Source organism: Manacus vitellinus, unplaced genomic scaffold, assembly GCF_001715985.3.
Source record: "Manacus vitellinus isolate BGI_N305 unplaced genomic scaffold, ASM171598v3 scaffold_1_pilon, whole genome shotgun sequence".
NCBI classification, from domain to species: Eukaryota; Metazoa; Chordata; class Aves; order Passeriformes; family Pipridae; genus Manacus; species Manacus vitellinus.
Genome location: NW_021939396.1, coordinates 42,989,026 through 43,008,404, shown reverse-complemented (window position 1 = coordinate 43,008,404; position 19,379 = coordinate 42,989,026). Strand labels below are relative to the sequence as shown.

Sequence of the window (19,379 nt, the reverse complement as noted above, 5' to 3'; positions counted from 1 at the left end):
CTAAGACAAACAGACCACAAATAGACCTGCAAGCTCTATCTCTGAAGACCAATGCAAAAGAAAAATCAAATCAAATCAAAGCAAAAAACTTCAGTCTTCTCTGTATCATATTACTACATTGTCTACTACATCTATCAATGCACCTGCATTTTTCTCTATATGTGCACAATATTGGTCAAAGAAGATTAATGTATGCATCATTTCAATTCACCCTGCATAGCGGTAAGTTCTGTGGCAAGCAAGTCTTCTAAAAATGTAACTAGATGGAAAAAACTCTACCAGTCCAGTGTTAAAGCAGTTGGAAACATGAACACAGATCTGGCTACTCCCTCTCATAAAGAAACTGGAAAGGCACATTCAAAGAACTACTTTTTTTCTCCTTTAGGAATATCTTGAGTAGATCCATAAATGAAATATCTAAATACATTTACAAACCTATCAGAATTATACTATTGGGCAATTTTATTTTATAATATCCTTGAGAACAGTTTGGAGAGTCAGTGTTACAGTAACAAAATAATGCTAATACCGCTTCCAAGATGAAAATTAATTCCAATTGTTCCTTTAACTCAAAATATACTACTTCCCAGCAAAGGGCTGCTATGATTTCTTAGTGTTGAATCAGAGAGATGTGGCTGAAATATTCCTAGAGCTGTGCAGAATATTTTTTTAAAATTTGTATTGTACATGTAAAATCAGCTTCAAAGTTATAAATCAGCTTCAGCTATGAAGACAGCAAAAGCAAAAAAAAAAAGGGTAGAAAATTTTACTTGGCTTTTTCTGTTAGTGCCACATTCTACCAACCTTCAACGTTTTTATTTTTCAGTGAAAAAGAAAATTATATTTGGGAGGGGGTGAACAGAGGAGCCCAAGAACCTTGAGTTAAAACTTTTGTCAAAGTGAATAAGAAGCAATTAATACAAGAAAATTATACTTGATAATGTTAAAATTAAATACATCAATTTCTGAGTGATTGAAATTATATAATTACAAAAGAGAGTAACTAAAAAATTCGCAGCATTAAATTAGTCTAGGAAGTGACATACAACATAGATGACAAGATTCCCAGGGAACCTAGGGTCTTCTCTGCAAGAGACTGAGCAGAACAATACTTACAACTCATACTCTCACGGTAATATGAAATACCTAAGTATGAATTATTATGTGTCAATCTTAGTATCAAACTGTTTTCCCCTCCTAATAAGGATATTTTCTTCTTTGGAGTGAGAAGAAAATTACTAGCTCTCTCTCTGCTAATGGACTATTTCTCCAGCATGTTCAGTCAGATGCTTTAGCACTTGTAAATTATATTAAAAGAAGAAATAGTATAACTGAAGAGTTGCCTTGCCTAAAAACACAGGGGAAATCTAGCAAGTAGACTCACTGGGGAGGAGGTAATGATTTGTTTCTGAAAAAAATACATTATTAAGAGAAATTTTGATTGCATGGTTAAGAACACAGAAGTCAGAAAATGTCACACTTAATACCATATGCAAAACCCTACTACTGCCCTCTTGTGCACACGCATCCAGTGATTCTTTAGATTTCTGACAGTACATTCTTTGTATGAGAGTACATATGTGTTTTTTAGCAACCTTATTCCTTGTAAACAGTTATGGTACATTAACATTGAAAGCACCTTCCATACAAAAAATGAACTTGCAAGATTGTAATGCTGTCAAAAAGGTGATGTTATTTTTTTAAAGTTCCCTAATCTGGGCTTATATAATTGGCATGATATCATCAGTGTGTTTTTCTTTGAACATCCTGCCTGACTCACCATGCCTGAAAGCATAAAAAGGAGGGCTAATTCCAAGTTCCAGACAACAGATGCATACAGTATGCAGTAACAAAACTAACTGGTATATAGGCCATGCTCTCCTGCAATATTTAGTTATTATCAAAATTTCTTCTGTCATACATAGCATGGCTTCTGAATTTCCTCACTGGTTCTCAGTGACAATAAATTGTCACTGCCTTTAAAACAGCACTCCCCGCTTAATAACAGTTCTTCCCCTAACCGTGGTCAGCAGGTATAAACTATACTGTAGTCTCAGCCGTACCACACACACACAGTTAGGGAGCTGGATGTTCAGTACCTGTCCAGTCTTATTTAGGGCTGTTCATAGAGAATGCAGATCACTTTGCATAGGCTGTCAGAATAGTTCCTTATAGTCAGATTTTAGCAAAAAGATTATTGATGGGTGGTACCAGAAAAATTATGCAGAATGTATTACATTTTAGTATTTCATATTACAACAGTATTCTGAAAATGCAAACTCTATATTAAAGATTTCTATTGTAGCACCTAAAACTTTTAAAGTGCATTCGAACTTTTAAAAGTGTATTCTAAAGAGACCATCTAGGAATTACTTAATGTGTTTCTACTCGTATGTTAAAAAAGCCCCCAACACTCCAGGACTACTCAAGTGTTCTTCTGGAGCAATCCCTAGTAGAATTTTTGGGATTCAGGAGCTTTTCACCATTTCCAGTTTAACAGCTCACAGTGACATACTAAGATACTCAGGAGAGCCCAAAGAAAGTATCAATGATACCTTTTCTCCTTTCTGTTTTGGAACTACACGTTCTGACTCCTTATCACACTTGTTGCCCAACAGTATTACGTCCACTTCATCACCTGCTTTCTAAAAGAGAACCAGCATTAATAAATGTCAAGTAAGAAAAAAGCAAACAACAAAAGTCCTTCACCTTCAGCTCACACAAACTCTCAGCACTTCACTTCCTTGAAAGTAAAGGCTAAATTCTGTCCTGACCTTCATATGTGGAAATATTTTCCACCAGTTACTGGGATTAGGAATGAAACAGCAAGAATGCAAAGAGCAGAAAAAAGCTACTTAGAAGTGCCATGTATAATTTCCAACCCCTTTCATAAGATATAAAGTATATGGTGCATGGGCACCATCTTCTGATGAGTGCTCCATCTTGAGGCTTTAAAGTGAGTGGAAATGCCCTGAATTCACAGACACTTCCCTCCCTAAAGTAATAGATCCATGGATTAGCATATGACTCCGGTCTACATCCAGCACTCACAAGTAAAAAGGAAGGAATTTGCTGCACCTGAAAGAGCACCTCTCTGTACTTCACTTTTGCACACAGACAGTAAAATTATATTCAAAGTGTTCAAACTCAACATAAAAGTCTGATTATTCCAAGATACTAGGAAGAAGGCAATAGATTTTTAATGAAGTAAAATTTAAAAACCTCATTGATCCCAAAAGGAAGAAAAATCTACCTTTTTGACCTTGTCTCCATCCTTCATTCCTCTAATCCACTCACCTGCATGATGACTGTGAAAAGCACTGGGTTCTTTACATCAGTGTTATTTTAAGATAAGCTATTGTAACTATGCATGACTGGAATAATGACAAGGAAAGGGAACAGTTCTGCAACAGAATGTGGAATTTGAAAACTGACATTTGTTGTGAAAGTCATATTTAAAACCACTTTTGGTCCTTGAATGGAGGAAGCTGAGGGTCTCACTGTAGAGACAATTGAAGCAAACGTGGTCTGATTGCCATGGTTTTTATTCTGGAGGTACATGCTCACACAGCTTCTTCGATGACTCAAAAAGCCTGGTCTCAGGCTGCACATCTCTCTCTGATCTCTGTCACCATCTTAATTTCTATAACTTTGCCATAGTGCAGAATCAGTCAGAATCATCTTGCTGAGAGCTCACACACATACGCATGCATGCCCTTCCCTTCAGAGAAATGCAGAGAAAAACCTCTATTCAGAAAAGGATGAGAGAATCATTATTTTTAGTCTATTTGTACTTTTACAACTAAGTTGCCTCATTTGAAGAGTACAGCAGTAGGCACAATTTATTATTAAGGAACACTTCCATTTTTTTAACCCATTCTCCTAAGCTAAACTTATTTCATACCCAGACTTGATGTTCAAGATAATGTAGTATTAAAATGAAGTAAACTTAACATAAGACTAGGAAGTACAGGCCTAAAGTTGCGAATCAATCAAACCTGGGCTAACAGATCAAAATGTTGTCTATTTCAGAATGCACTGGAGATTCACTCATTAAGGTCAATGGCTCTCCTACATAAAATCACATATATCAGTCCCAAAATAGGGTAAATAGACAACTTAATCTCATCACATAATCAACTTTTCATTTGGAAGAAGTTGTTGATGTTGATGAACGTATTATAAGAGACATTTAACTTTACTCTAAAGGTCAAAGGCAAATACTTGCATACTGCACAAACAAAACCACTGAATTCATTCTGCAACTTTATTTCAGTATAAACAGCACAAATTTTTGCAGTAGGAATGTTTTTTCTAAAGGGCTTCAAACAATAAGAAAATTTAAAAGAAGTTAGAGGTACCAGGCCTTTCAGTAAGTATTTATCAGTATTACCAATCAGTATTTATTTCTGCAAATTACTATTAAATCTATATCAATATAATGTATTAATGTATTTTCACTTTGTCTGGATCCTCCATCAAAGCACTCAAAGTACTCCTTTTTTAAAGATGATGCCTTGTAGTTTCTTGTATTTAGAAAAATGAAGATTATACACTAAACTGATGTCCATTTTAGATTCTGAAAACTGATTATGTAGATGAAGACTTAAAAAATTAAGTCAATATGACGAGGCAGAAGTTTGACCATGTGCTCAGCTGGCATAAAAACTGCAAGGGTACACTGATTTGAACTGGCCAAAAATATGGCTCTTCAGTGCTTCCAAAAGCTTACATTGTATTTTCATACTCTGTTATTTATAGCTAGAGAATAAGCTTTTCAAATGCAAAATCTGAAAGACGATGGTTATTTTACTGTTGTTAAAATGCTATGCAAGTCAGCACTGAGTAAGCTCATAGACTCAGGAAATATTTTTTTCCCCCACATCATGGAGAAGTATTATTAAAAATTTCATCCATTTCATCAAGGCAAAAAAAATTTTTTTTGGTGAAGATTAAAAAAAAGTTTTGCTTTGGTATGTCAAAAATGCCAGATTTTTGGTTCAATCTCTCAGTTTTCCCTCAGGTTTTAATATTTCAAAGTTTACATTTTATTGACGCTTAAAATAAAATAACCTGAACTATAGGTAGAAAACCTATACTATTTTATCTTGAAAAGGAAAACATGAGCACTATATTTCTCTCAAAAAAATTGGAGTCAAGAGATTTATTGAGACTAACCAAGTTTTCTGAAGTGTTTGGCAAAGCTTGGAGTCACCAGGTTTTGGCAAAAGGGCTTTTCTTTCGCCGGGTTCCCAGGCGGTTAGATCTGGCGGCAGCAGGAGTCAGGCTGCTCCGAGCAGTGGCCACGGGAGGGAGCAGCGGCAGAGCCTCAAACCCAGCTCTGCCACGTACCAGGTCCGGAACACTGGACATTTGCACCGCAGCACCACGGCCTCTTTAGCGACCTACTGACAGGGGACACCCACCCATGCCCTCCACCCTCCTGCTTAATGTTCACCCAGCCTGGGCACTCAACCAAGCACATACACAAACCACTGCCTGACTACATGGCTATTAACAGAAATCAAAAATGCAAAAGGGAAAATATCTTGCTCATCCCCTTTGTATGCAATTTGTTTGGTGGGGTCTTTTTTCTTCTTTTCAAATATTAGGTCTTTTTTTTCTGCAGTTCTTGTTTTCCAGAAGTGCTCTGAATTTATGTGAGTATGAAAAGCAGCAGACACCCTTACTGTAAGAGAACTACACCACATCTGTACTTACAGGTTATTGGAAGAAACAATACTTTCACTTCTTAAATGGTGAGCACAGACCCGACCATGAATGGTCAGCCTCAACCTCCCCTGCAGCAAACTGACCGTGATGTTTACAAGCTCACCCAGACTCCTTGTTGTATGAACCAATCTATCCAGCGATACATCCTCCAGAAACACCACCTTGTCCCTCCACCACACTTCCAGGGTGTAGTCATGAAGGGCTGCATGATTTTGATACTCACTGATGACAGTTTGAAAAGGGAACAGAAGTTTGTAAGTCCAAATAGTCAAACCGAGAACCCATACGTGATAAATACACTATGGGAATACTCAATTAGTTTGTATATGAGGAAGAAATGTAGTATTAATATAATTTTTCACATCTCACAAAGATGCACATGGTCAAACTGCAAGATGAAGGCGGGGCTGGAGAAGGTCTTAAAGCTGGGAAGTTTCCTCTTCTTACTCACTAGACAATGACAGTAGAAACTTACCCTTTGTAATACTGAAGAGCTATTTATCAGTAACAGATTGCCCTCACAGTCTCTTTGACAGTATCACATGGACAATGTTCACATTATGATTCCCATACATGTCTCTTTCTATATATTTTTCTAAGTGTCATCTTACGACCTCAGTTACAAATACCTGGTTTCCAGGACTTCAGTGGAAATAAACAAATAATAAAATTTGTTTGCCTACAAGCAAACCTAGACTGCAGTAAATATAAACCAATTTATCCCAAAACCAACCTGGGATTACAGATAAACTAATTTAGTAAAATGACAAGAACAAGAATTTTAAGTTCTAATCAGAGCCATAACAACAATCCCATCTACAAACTGGAACTATTAAATCTTTTGACATCAAGCTTTCCCTCCTGAGGAAGAAAAACTCAGAAGACCTTGAAGTCAACCTAATTTACATTTGTACAGCAATTTGCTGTGCTGCTTTTATTTAAGTGTGATGCAGAAACACCAAAAGACAGTCCAGTCTCCCAGATGCACCAGATAAACTGAACCAAAAGAGGGCACTATGCGAAAATGTCAGCAACACAACACACCCATACAGTTTATATACTGGTCAAGGGGTCACTTCTTCAGGTGGGAAAAATAGAAAGCTAATGTATTCCATTAGTGATTTAGGTTGGCAAGGACTTCTGGAAGTCATTTGGTCTAATCCCCTGCTTGAAGATGGGCCAACTTCAAAGTCAGGTCAGGTTGCTCAAGGCCCTGTTGAAGGGCATTTTAAGTGTGTCCTTTAAGAGTTCCTCTCTTGGGCACCTGTTTGAGCATTTGACCACTCTACTGTGAGGAAGTTTTTGCCAATGTTAGTTGGAATCTTGTTCAAAAATTCCTAGAAAGAAATGCTTTCTGCAAATGGATTTGGTACACAGCTGCTTGTACTTAATTTTTAAAGGCTAAACAGAATCAGCCTTTCAGAACAGGTACATACAACAGCTAAAAGCCATGTCAGAAGACAAGAGGAACACTTTAATAAATTGCACATAACCTGCAATCCTATGAACAAAGAATGGTTTCAGATTCAAAGTAATTTTTCTGCAATTATCATGGTCCTAATGAGTGCATTACAAATCCAATATACCTGTACTGTATTTGCCAATAATGCCCTAAGATATTAATCTGTGGGTGAGTATATTTTTCTACTAAGATTTTTAAGTACAGTCATGTTACTTACTTTCCTCTAGTTCTGAATATAAATTTTACAGCAATACAGATATGGCAGCATATTTCTGTCTTGAACTTCCTTGAACAGTAATTCATTTTTAATAGGAAATTTGCTGTATTCCACATTTCAAATAACTGAAATATAATAAGAACATTACTGGCAATCTGATTGTAATTGTACTGACTGGCCAGTTTTTATAAAATCAATGGACTTCTTAAGAATGCTAAATTGCTTAGATTGTTATTTTCAACTGTTGTAAAAATGGCTTAGTACATTGAACAGATTTTTAAAAAACTTTGTTTAAAATTTTTATGTGTAAAGAATTAAAACATGAGAGTATAACTTCAGTCTCAAAAGTTCCTGTTTGATTGGTTCAGGTGCAAGCTTTACACTACCTGTTAGTCAGGTATTTCATTAAGTCTGTATTCTATCTGTTTTCCTTTTTAAAACTTATTTTTTCTATGCTTGCATATTTCAAAGGGTGCTGTAGCAACAGCCACTTTGATTCTGGGCATTTGTGGGGAATTAAATACTGGTTTGCATTCACAGACCAAAGCAAATGCAGGGAATGTCACCGACCTCCAGGAAGTAATTAATTTTCATGAAATGCCCTGGTTTTGAACAGTTATTGCTTAAAAACACTTCTTTTGCAATGAATGGCTCCATATATTTCTACCAAGACGCTTCAGAAATTGATATCCCACTAGGACTAAATTAAATTTTTTATTATTATCTAGCTCTATTACAACACTAATTGCTAGTTTTGAGATTGGTACAATCAATCATGCAATTTACATTCCTAAAAATTGGTTTAGATTGAGTATTCTTCGATTTTTTAAATTTTAAACTAACAAAGGACCTTCGGGGGTTAAGATTAAACAGTCTATATAGCTTGACTACATTTACACGGAAGCTCTGAAGTGTCACAAACAGAAAGCAGGCTTCTGCAGGTGTCATTTCCTGACTGACTTAAGCAGATCTAAGCCTGCACGGTGGCTACAGGTGCTAGTCTCATACTTCCCTCCACCCTGGCCACACAGTCCTGAAACTTTCTTGCTGTTTATGGTTGTGAATTGTAGCCCACTGAATCAATCACCCTGTTGATCTAATTAAAGATGACAGGACAAAATGACCCCTTCGGAGCCAGTGTGAATAAAGACCAGAATTTTATAGAGAAATTTGTATGCTCAGATATATAGATACATGCATAGATAGATAGATATTAATGGATATATATGGATAATCTATATTTTCAGCTTCAGATTACAGCAAACATACTATTCTACTGTGTGCTGAGTTAAATCTTTGTTAACCATGAAACTGTACCACCAGTGGCATATATAGGCGTGGCTTTTATTTGCCCATAATACATAAGGGCATGTGCTTTTCTTAACAAAATAATAAAACAGATGTCTTAATTTGAAGTGTGTGCAGACAAACCAGCAAGAATATTGTGTCATCAAATCTCCTTCAGTAACACATTACTGCATTAGGCTCTGTTGCCACTAGGACTTTTAAGACGGCTCTAAGGTCAAGGATAATGATGTATTTGGTCACCATGGTAATGTTGTTAATAATGAGATAATGTAAATGTAATGTTTTACCAAGAGTATAAGATACCCTATGTATGTATTATTGGATATATGACCATGTGTAGTCCATTAATTCAGCTGTATACTGAAGCTGTGAAGAGAGAAAATGATGCGTTTGATGGTTTTACTTCAAGCCCACTTTCCGAAGATTAACTCTCCATCACGTCATATTCCCACCAAATCATAAGAGCATTAAAAAAACTATCTGAATGTCTACTTGATTTTAATCAACAAAGAGCACTACCTTGCTTGGCTTCTTACACAAGCATACTAACTTACACAGTTGTGCTAACTACAGACTACCATGCTACTGCTTAGGGGCAATCTCACTGCTCTCTACAGCCCCCTGAGGAGGGGAAGTAAAGGGAATGGTGCTGATCTCTCCTCCCTGGCATCGAGAGACAGGACATGTAGGAATGGCTCAAAGTCGTGCCTGGGAGATTCAGACTGGACATTAGGAAGCATTTCTTTGCTGAGAGAGTGGTCAAACATCGGAACAGGCTTCCTAGGGAGATGGTTGACTCCCCAAGCCAAGTAAAGAGGCATTTGGACAACGCCCTTAATAACGTGCTTTAACTTTTGGTCAGCCCTGAAGTGGTCACGTAGCTGGATGGTCACTAAGGGTCCCTTACAGCTGAACTATTTTAAAACTGACCTGCCTCATCTAACAGAGAACACAACAAGAGAGACCTAGCAATAAAGACTTGGAATACAGGGTTATAGGCAGCTGAACGATCTTATGCCTAAGGGCTTGCCCACTCCTCCCTCCCTGGTTCCTCCCTTCACACTGTTCCCATACGTTCTTCTCTCTTTGCCTTCCTGCTCCTACCTATTTACCTTGCACCAACTCCAATAAGTGTCAGACCATTCTATTAGCCTCTTAAACTCACTGATGGAGCAGAAAAAACATCCAACTTTTTTTTCTCTGTTAGTTTTCTATTGCATTAGAAAGTCAGAGTGAACCACAGAGGACTCTTGACAAGCTCCAAAAGCAGCACAGTGGGAGCCAATGTTTAGGAGCAGGGAGGTGGGAACACACCCTGTCTGGCAGCCATGTGCTGTTGAATCACTTCCTATTTTACATGAAAGCACGTGTTTCGAGCTGCAGCAATACAAGCAGTTGAGCTAAACAAACAGCTTCCCACCCCAATTCCTCCCTCTTGAAACCATCCTCTCAAGGAATATCCAGCAAGGACAAAGAGGATGTTTAATTCCTTTGATCTTGGGATGAGGTAATTACACTAAAGTAACGAAAATAGAAAAGGGAAATAATTGGCTGTGATATGGAATTTTCATACAGAAACCAATTAAAATCCTAGGATGAGCTCATGGAGATTGACTTATGTGTAGCCACACCAGTGACAAAAGCATCATAACTCAGCATGCACAAACCTGAATTGGAAGCTATGTTTTACAAGTACTTCAAAAAACATTCCTGCATCACCATGGGCTTGTCCTGGATAATATACATTCTGTTCCAGTTTCAGATGACAGTAATTCTACTATCATACTGTGTGCTTAGTTAAATGCAAGAAATTCTGGTTATAAACACAGAAACAAGAATAGATCTCATGCAGTCATTTAAAACAACACATTAATTACTTTCATTAGGAGATCAACCACTGACAGATACATTTACCTCATATATGTCTTGCATCCACATTGTTATACTCTGAAAACTCTTCAGATTTGTGATGTCATATACAAGAACAAAGCCTTGTGCACCACGGAAATAGCTAGTACTAAGTGTATGGAATCGTTCCTGGCCAGCAGTATCCCTGAAAGAAATTGCAATAAATCACACACACACACACACAAACAAACAAAAGATGATCAAATTGCAGAACCCCCAAGAAAAATAACTTTATTTTAAGGAGTATTGTCCAAATTTTGAATTATATACTCTAATGTGAAAGGAACAAGAAAAGACACAGATGAGAGACACAGCATTAAAAGAAATACACTGGAAATTTATTCTGAATAATACAGCCCTACTAAGGAAGCCAAACCAGTGGCTGAAGTCTGAGTGTAATGTCAAGTCCACCGCTGCTTCTTTATATACATAATAATTATGATCAGTACAACCCAGATGATAAAAAAAATCTGTAGTACAAGCATTGCAGGAGTCAGGTGACATCCCCATATTCTGACAAGCCCTATGTAAACTCTGACACAAACAGTAAGCTGGTTTAGATGGAAGATAGGTTTCAGGAAAAAGTCTACAAAATACAGGGATGCAGTGACTCCTACACATAATTATGCCTTAAGAAGGATGTAAACAAGCCTCCAATACTTTTGTATTAAAGCTTGAGGCAGAATAACTGTGGATCTAATAATGGTCAGGTAATTCATGTACAGATTTATTCCTTGAGAAGTTAAATACCGGTAAGTATAAATAACATTCAGTACTGGATGCCTGGAGAGACAGCTGTCAGGAGCCCTATATACTCTTTAGTAAAACCTCCAAACCAAAAAATAGTGTATGTTCACAGACTCCTCTTAGTGGCTTTCTCTTGGTGATGCTTTTGAACATGCATCTGATGGGTAATGAACTGTAAAATGTTTTTGCTTTGTCACTTCCCTCGATGTTCCTATACAATTAAATATACTTAATATGGATCATAGATCTGCACTGTTTGTATGATGCAAGTTTTACTGTTAAAGCAACCCAGGGATAACCCTATTTTAAATTTACATTAGTTTTTGCAAAAAATGTGCTCCTCTAGGCTAAACTCAAATTTTAAAATGACCTAGTAGGAACGCCTGCATGTCAGGAAGACACATGATCAAAAGCAGATGAGATTTTTCAGGTCATAATGCAATTTAGTTGGCTTTCATTTGTGATACAAATTAAAACTTACCATATTTGAAGTTTCACTCTTGTGTCATTAAACATTACTAGCTTTACTTTAAAATCAATGCCTAAAAGAAAAAAAGGAAAATCGGTAACATTTCTCATACTAACATGGATTCCCTTTGAATAGTGTTTCTTAGCTCTAGTTATGGTGCAATTTTGAACAGAAAGTGAAAAGGAACAATACCAAACAAAGAATAACTAGCCAACCATATACATTCAAAATGGAAGTTGTAGAAGGAAATTATTCAATGATCAAAGCAGCTATGTGCCAATACATTGCACAAATACAATACAAAGCAATGCCAATACCAAGCAATGAAGGGGCAGGCCAAAGCAAAGGTGCAGATGCTCTAAAACTACAAGTAGGTATTTCCATGGATAGGCAAGTGACATGGCAGCAGTTTCACGGCCCATGCACAATAATACGTTGTGCAAATATCTTGGTGATTTTCAACAGCATGGCAGCTATGAATAGGAAGGCAGACATGCCTACAAAGCCATTACACGTGCCACACCATTTTTCTGTCCTTATTTCTAAATCCCTAAAAAAAGTATCCAGAGTTACATGAACAGGAATAGGAGCTGGCTGTACTAATTACACGCAAACACAAAACTTACATGGGATTAAATTCAATATGAAGAGGATTGTCTCTACAGCCTAAATCACAGTGTATCACAGATCCAGAATTCTAAAAGCAAGCATTAATATCTGAAATCAGTGCAGAATGTTGTCTCTACATAGACTACAGATCTTTCCTCAAAGTTATTTTCCTTATAATTTATGGTGTTTTCCTTCATTATATTATCAAATTAGTACTCCAAATGTAGCAGACTATACCTGCATTTATGGGCTGCTAAAATTCTAGTTTCAATACTGCAATCAGCCAGCTATCAGCTGCTATCTTAGTGGCACTTTTCTCAGTTAACCATTGTTTCCCTATTACTTTATTGCTGAAGTTTGAAATAATATTTGATAATTTCTCTGATAGCTTTTTTCCCCACTGAAAAACAACAAAGGTTTTTTTGTCAATTATATCAAGTGAAGTTAAGGTGGCATTGCAACAGGTGACCATACTGTATCGTCAAAATTCCATAAGATCAAACTACAGCTACTTAAAATTACATCAGAGTGGCTTTTCACCTGTAGTAATGTCATTTGAAAGACCTAGACAGTTTGAAAAATCACAAAAATTTTAAGTTAATACCCCTGTACTGATTTCTGTAAGAACCTGACTGCCAAATTAATTTATCAAAGCAAAGTATCCATGTCAGCAAACTAAAAAATGCAACAGAGGAAATGTTCCCCTCCTTTGTACTGACAGATGTATTGTGCACAAAATTTTGACAAGTACACTCTCACATGCATGATTCCAATGCCATTAACATTTTTTGTGTGTATGTGATACGGGAGTTGAGGTAGATTTAAAAAATTATTATGATAATCATGTCCTTCACTTGATGAATTTTCATTGAAGCTTCAATGGAAAGGAAAGATGAAATAGTATAATTGGTATCTGTAATTAGTATTACACAAAGCTTCCTTGATGGAATTAATAATGTCAGATGGAAATGTAATTTAAGTCAAATTTGCTCATGTAAGGTGAAATTCCAACGTGATGGAAAACATTTGCTCCTGAAATTCACATGGTTTTGTTTAATTATCTGTATCATTTTCTACAATTGATGTTGAGAGGGACAGGGTACACACTGGGAGGCTGAAACATCGCTTTCAAATGGTGGATTGGGAATAGAGCAAAAAAATGTAAACCAGACAGGGATTCCCAGACCTATATGAGAAAGTTCTTAGCTGACATACATTTTAATAATAATTGCTATAAGCTTTCTTTTTATTTATTTATAAAAAGGGAAGCAGAATGCTGAATCAGACTAAAACTTAATCTAAATTAAAATCAGGGGTATTGACTTCTTAAGTCAACTTCAAAATTTATTGACCTAAAAGGTCAATGAATGTTAGTGAAAAACAGAAGTCAATATGTTCTGCATGCATGAATTGTTCATGTCTTTATATGAAATTTCCAGCAAACTTAGCAAATTGCAAAGACAGAAAAGAAAAATGAGAACCACAATGCCAAAGACAGCTCACAGATTTCAGATGCTTTTAGGCCTAAGTGTTGTACAACATGATCAACATAACAAAGTGAGCATTGATTACAGCTCTGGCGATAAATGTTATTGGAATGCAACAGCTTGTACTTGGTTCTTTTAGGCTGTCAAATGAAACCAAGAGGGGGTATGCTGGGTGCAAGTTCAAATTCTAGTTGTTATTTCCAAGTTTTATAGCCATGAAATTAATTTCTTTTCTTTGTATTCCAAAGATCAAATATTCACATATTAGGACTGATGCACCTTATAGACAATTAGGTCCAAAACGCACAGAAATAGTCAGTAAGTCAGGGTAATTCAGCTGTGAAATGCCCCTCTCTTCCCTCAGTATCTATAAAATAGGCTTTGGCCATCTGCAAAAGTCCTCTTCAAAGAGGTCTTTTGCAGTTGGCCTAGAAATGACAACACACTTTTCACTCCAACAGAGCTGGTGAGTTCCTGATAGAAAATGCTCAAAAAACATGTCTATCCAGAGAAAATGCAAGTTTGAGCAGCTTAGCAGGATGCAACAGCAAAAACATGGGCAGAGGATGGTGAATGCCCACTTACATTGTCTTCAACTCCAGAAATAGGGAAACAGTTGCTATCAGCTCCTGTGCCCAAACTGGGCAAGCACCCAGTGAGATGTTGTGGGCTGAATTTCCACTGTGTCACTTCTACCCATACTTAACCCCTATTAGTTGTTGGTCTACTACTTGTATCAGGCTGTTTTCCTGTACATGTCAAGAAACATCTGAAGTGGTGTGGTATCTGAGTGGTCTCAAGTAATGATAATTGCTGGTTTGCTAAGAAAAGCAACTCATAGGATAAGATGGTTGGACAGAAAAGTAACAGTGACAAAAAATCCAGTTTTGTTAAAAAAAAAGAGAAAAAGTAATTAAGATGTGGATTGCTACCGATGGTGTTAACACATACCTTCACTATGGTTCATTTTTGCTGATTAGCTCTACTTTATTTCCTTCTAAAGTAAGTATCAGGGCATCTACACAGACTTTTTGATCCTAATGCTGAAGTTGTACCACTTTCAACTATGACAGATCTGAGAGGACTCAGAGCTCTGCAGAAATGTTTCTCAAAGAAAACGTGGGCTGCAGGACCACAGCAACCATTAATACAGCAAAATAACCTCACAGTCCATGAGATCACAATTCTGTTCACTGGTAGAGAAGGGGTTTTTTTGTTCATAAAGTTTCTCTATGGCTTTATATGCAATGCCATTGTTTAAACAAAAACATTTATTCTTTATAGTCTATTCATAATACAATGCATCCGCCTTATGATGCATACAAGTTTAATTAGAAAACTATAAGTGCTTATAATTTATCCGAACTATGTAATTGAAGAGGAGGAAGGGCACCCAGCCTTGAGTGTTTAAGTGATGCATTAAAATTTTTCAATGAAAATTTACTGTGAATGCATTTTTTGCCTTTTCTCATGAAATACATAATTTTAGAAAAGATCGCTACTACTGAGTCCTATTATAAAACGTTTGGTTGCTTTTTTCCCCTGCAATAACACTAGAATTTTTCCTAGTAACACAAATCTCTGATTAATGATGACACAGAAATGAGACTTTCAACAACCTTTTAACTTCTGTGCGTATGACCCTTTGCCACTAAGGAAGGTGGGGGCACATGAATTTGTCAGGGAACTCAGAAGGCTGCAACACTGCACAGCTGGGATAATCTCCCCTCTACTCCAATCACGTTTCACCTGGACAGGTAAGGTGAAAAATCAGTTAACAGCAGATGAGCATTTAATAGGCTGCACAACAGAAAGGGATCATTTGGCTGAGCTTGTATGAAACAGGCAGCCAGATAAAAACAATTACTTGTTTTGACAGTGTCAACAATGAAGGAAAAGACCTCAGGAACTGAGAAAACATTGTATTGTGTCTTCTTCCTTTACAACATTAGGAGCCACAACCTATAGGGCTTCCTCTCCATTGTAGCTGTCTACATGAAAAAAGAAACTTTCACTTCCAATATCATTCTTTTGGAAGACATCATTCACAATCCCAATTGCTTTAAAAGTCTAAGCTCTAATACACCTGTTAAAATGGAATTAAATGAAATAGAGTATTTCACAAATAACTTCACATATTCAGGTAACAAAAACCACATCTGGATGATTCATTTTCATAAACAGTTTTTAAATCTCTCAATAGTAGGTGTCAGTAATAAAACTAACAGAGGTAATCTCAGTCCATAATTGTCACAAAACCTCATATTATCTTCACCATTCCTTCAAATAGTTTAAGTTATAACTTGGAAACCATATTATTATCATCACTTTAGAAAAGGTTTTGAGTCTGCAGGGAACTGAATTAGGAGTAAAAGAAATTGTATCTCAAAATAATAACCTCATGGTCAGGAATCTCTGTCCCAGTATAAAACACATCAACAAAGCTGATGTTTATTTTCATGGCCATTCTTTGGAGTTCCTTACTAAGCCTGGCAACAAGTTGCCTGTTATTAGGATCTATTTCCCAACTTCATTGTTAGTTCTGTTCTTCCCTCCTTGTTCATGATGGTTTCAGAGACTGTTTTGCAAGAATGGACAAGAAAATAAAAAGTGGTTTAAGTTCAGCTGTTCTCATGAGGGCAGGTCAAGTCATATCACGTACATTAAGTATTTCCTGGACCAACTACTGCCACAGCTACTATCTGTTATTTAATTCAGATAAGCCAACTCCTCCCAGACTGAAAAATGTTTAAAAGAGCCATGCATATTCCAAATGCAGGAATACACAATTTCCTGGCATACTTTAATCTTCTCTTCAAGAGCAAAGAAAATAAAAAAAAAAAAAAAAACAAAAACCTCATACACACACACTTTTATAAATGAAAATTTCCCAGGCAAAAATTGGGAAAATCTCCACAGCAAATCAAATCACTGCACACACATAACACGTTTGCCTGCTGATGACACAGGTTTCAGCATGTGGACAGTCAGCTTGTGGGGCTGGGACACCAAGGCAGTGGGAAGTTCCCCATCATCACCCATCTGCAGTGGTGCTGGGGGAGGCAGCGTGGTGGTACAGCACAGAATGGACATGGTCTGGCAAGGCCTAATTAGTTCCATCATATCAATGACTCTTCTTTAATCACCATGCATGCAGCTACCTACAGTAGTACATATTTTGACTTTATACCATTAAAATTATTAGTGAAAAGTTAAATCCCTTTCTAGCCTGAAAGATTGAGGAACTGGGCATTTTACTGGCATCTGACATTTCTTTGAGGTTGGTATCTGAAAGGAGGATTGTAGCCAGGTCAGGGTCGGCCTCTTCTCCCAGGCAACAAGTGACAGGACAAGAGGATATAGCCTTAAGCTGTACCAGGGAAGGTTTAGATTGGACAGAAAGGGTGATTAGACATTGCAATGGACTGCTCAGGGAGGTGGTGGAGTCATCATCCCTGGAGCTGTTTAAGGGAAGACTGGACATGGCACTTAATGCCATGGACTAGTTGACATGGCGGTGTTCAGTCACAGGTTGGGTTTGACGATCTCAGAGTGCCTTTTCCAACCTCATTGATTCTGTGATTCTGTACGGCTTTCTATGCACCCACACCACTGTACAGCAGCAGGGCCTCTGTGGGCCATAGAAACAGTAAGAACAAGTTGTCTTCGTAAATTTAAAATGGGAGTAGGTTCCCAAAGCCCGGATGAACAGCAAGGCCAGTGTAACAGGCCAGCACTCTGCAGTGGCTCCGGGTGACACACGTCCTGACACGCTGGTAAAGGTTTAAGTCGCTGGACGCGGCTGGACACGCGCAGAGCTCAGCAGAGGGAGATCTGACACCACCCAGACCGGCAGCGCCGCGCTGACAGCGCCGGTCCGGCCGTGTGTGAGCCGCGGGCACCCGGGGAGGAGAGGCAGCGAGGGAGCGTGGCGGCGGCGGCACACGGGCGGTCACTCACCGATCGTGGCCAAGTAGAGGTGGCGGAGTGTGCCCGGCGGGCGCGATCGGGCTCCGTGTACCGCCGCACGATGGAGGTCTTTCCCTACGCAGGACTCTCCGCACATCACGATTTTTCACCAGCACGGCGGCGGCCTCCGCACCGCCCGGCCCCTTCCTCGGCCCCGCCCATGGCGGGCGCCGAGTGCGGCCGGCCGTGCCGTCCGGGGGGGACAGGACGGGCGGGACGGGGCGGGAGAGGGCAGGGAGGCTCCAGAGGCTGCGCCTCAGCCGCTGCCCCGAACTAGGGTTATGAAATTATGCAAAAACGAGCTTTTTTTTTTTTTTTTTCCCCCATGAAGTTTCTTCACCGGGAAGGAAAGAGGGAACTTTCACAACCCCCATGACGCTTCCCCCATGAAGTACAGAAATAAACAGTTTGGTTTCTCATTGATTCCTAGCGTTAAGGACAGAGATAGAGGAAAGAGGTTTTAAGAATTTCCTCTTTTTCACTTTTAGTTTGTTCTCATCTGGCAGTCAAAGCGACCTGTAACATCCAAAAAACCAAAAAATAAAAAATCTGTACCCACAGTGTAGACTTGCTGCATGTATGTCTGGATGTTTTTACCAGAATCCCACATTGTCCAAATTATAATGCCCTTGGCCATTTGTCAGTGTGCACATGGAACTCACCCAGTGCCATGAATGGGATATATCTGAATGACAAGTGCTAATATAAGTTTGCAAATATTTGTTTCTATCTAGGTCTGCAATTACTCACCATGGGTTTTTATATTGTCATCTTCGACCTTTTGAGTAACTCCTTGGTCTGTTCGTGTGTCACAGAGTAGTAGATGTGACATACTCGCTTTTTGTGGAGGACAATTTGTGACTCAGTGAGCTCCACCTAGCAGAATTCATTTTAGAATCATGAAGGTTGGAAGAGACCTTTAAGACCAAATCTGTCAATCCAGCACTACCACTGTAACCCCTAAACCATATCACCCAGTGCCAGATGCAGATGTCTCTTGAACACTTCCAGGGATGGTGACTCCACAAATATTCTCCTATCAAAGGCCAAATATTATTTCAGGCCTATCTTCCCTTCACCCTGTGCACCAACCTGCACCTCAGCTTTCCAGTATCGTACTGGTTAGCCACAAACCTTCAGGACTTTTTTGGTAGAAAGTCTTCAAAGGGTGTCAGCAACCTGTTTCTCAGTCATTGCTGGAAGAATGAGAATTTCTGCTACAATCAGTAGGAAATGACAGATAAAATCAGCTACTGAGTTAGCTAGGCTTTTAAGGAGTGACCTCTGAAATGTGACTGTGTAAAGAACCAATATTAGCAAAGGAGACATCAGTCAAAGTGTTTCCATTAGGAACAGAGTAAGATTTTGTACTGATGAGACTGAGTACACTCTTGAGTGACTGCTGGTGGAAGAAGTTGAGCCCACAGTACACTTTCAGGTGACACAACACATTATGAAGGCATTTGGGGA

At 38.2% G+C, this 19,379-nt stretch overlaps 1 protein-coding gene across 1 annotated transcript in view; it reads right to left on the bottom strand.

Moving 5' to 3' along the window:
• LOC103761199 (ras-related protein Rab-10) overlaps positions 1-18,101 on the bottom strand; it is a 30,578-nt gene extending 12,477 nt beyond the window's left edge. Inside the window, exons 1-4 of the mRNA XM_018080605.2 lie at positions 17,901-18,101; positions 11,857-11,917; positions 10,635-10,773; positions 2,556-2,645 (exon numbers count right to left, since the gene is read on the bottom strand). Of these exons, the coding sequence (XP_017936094.2) occupies positions 2,556-2,645; positions 10,635-10,773; positions 11,857-11,917; positions 17,901-18,006 (396 nt within the window). The 5' untranslated portion in view covers positions 18,007-18,101. The remainder of the gene's footprint in view (positions 1-2,555; positions 2,646-10,634; positions 10,774-11,856; positions 11,918-17,900) is intronic.
• Between the last annotated feature and the right edge of the window lie 1,278 nt (positions 18,102-19,379).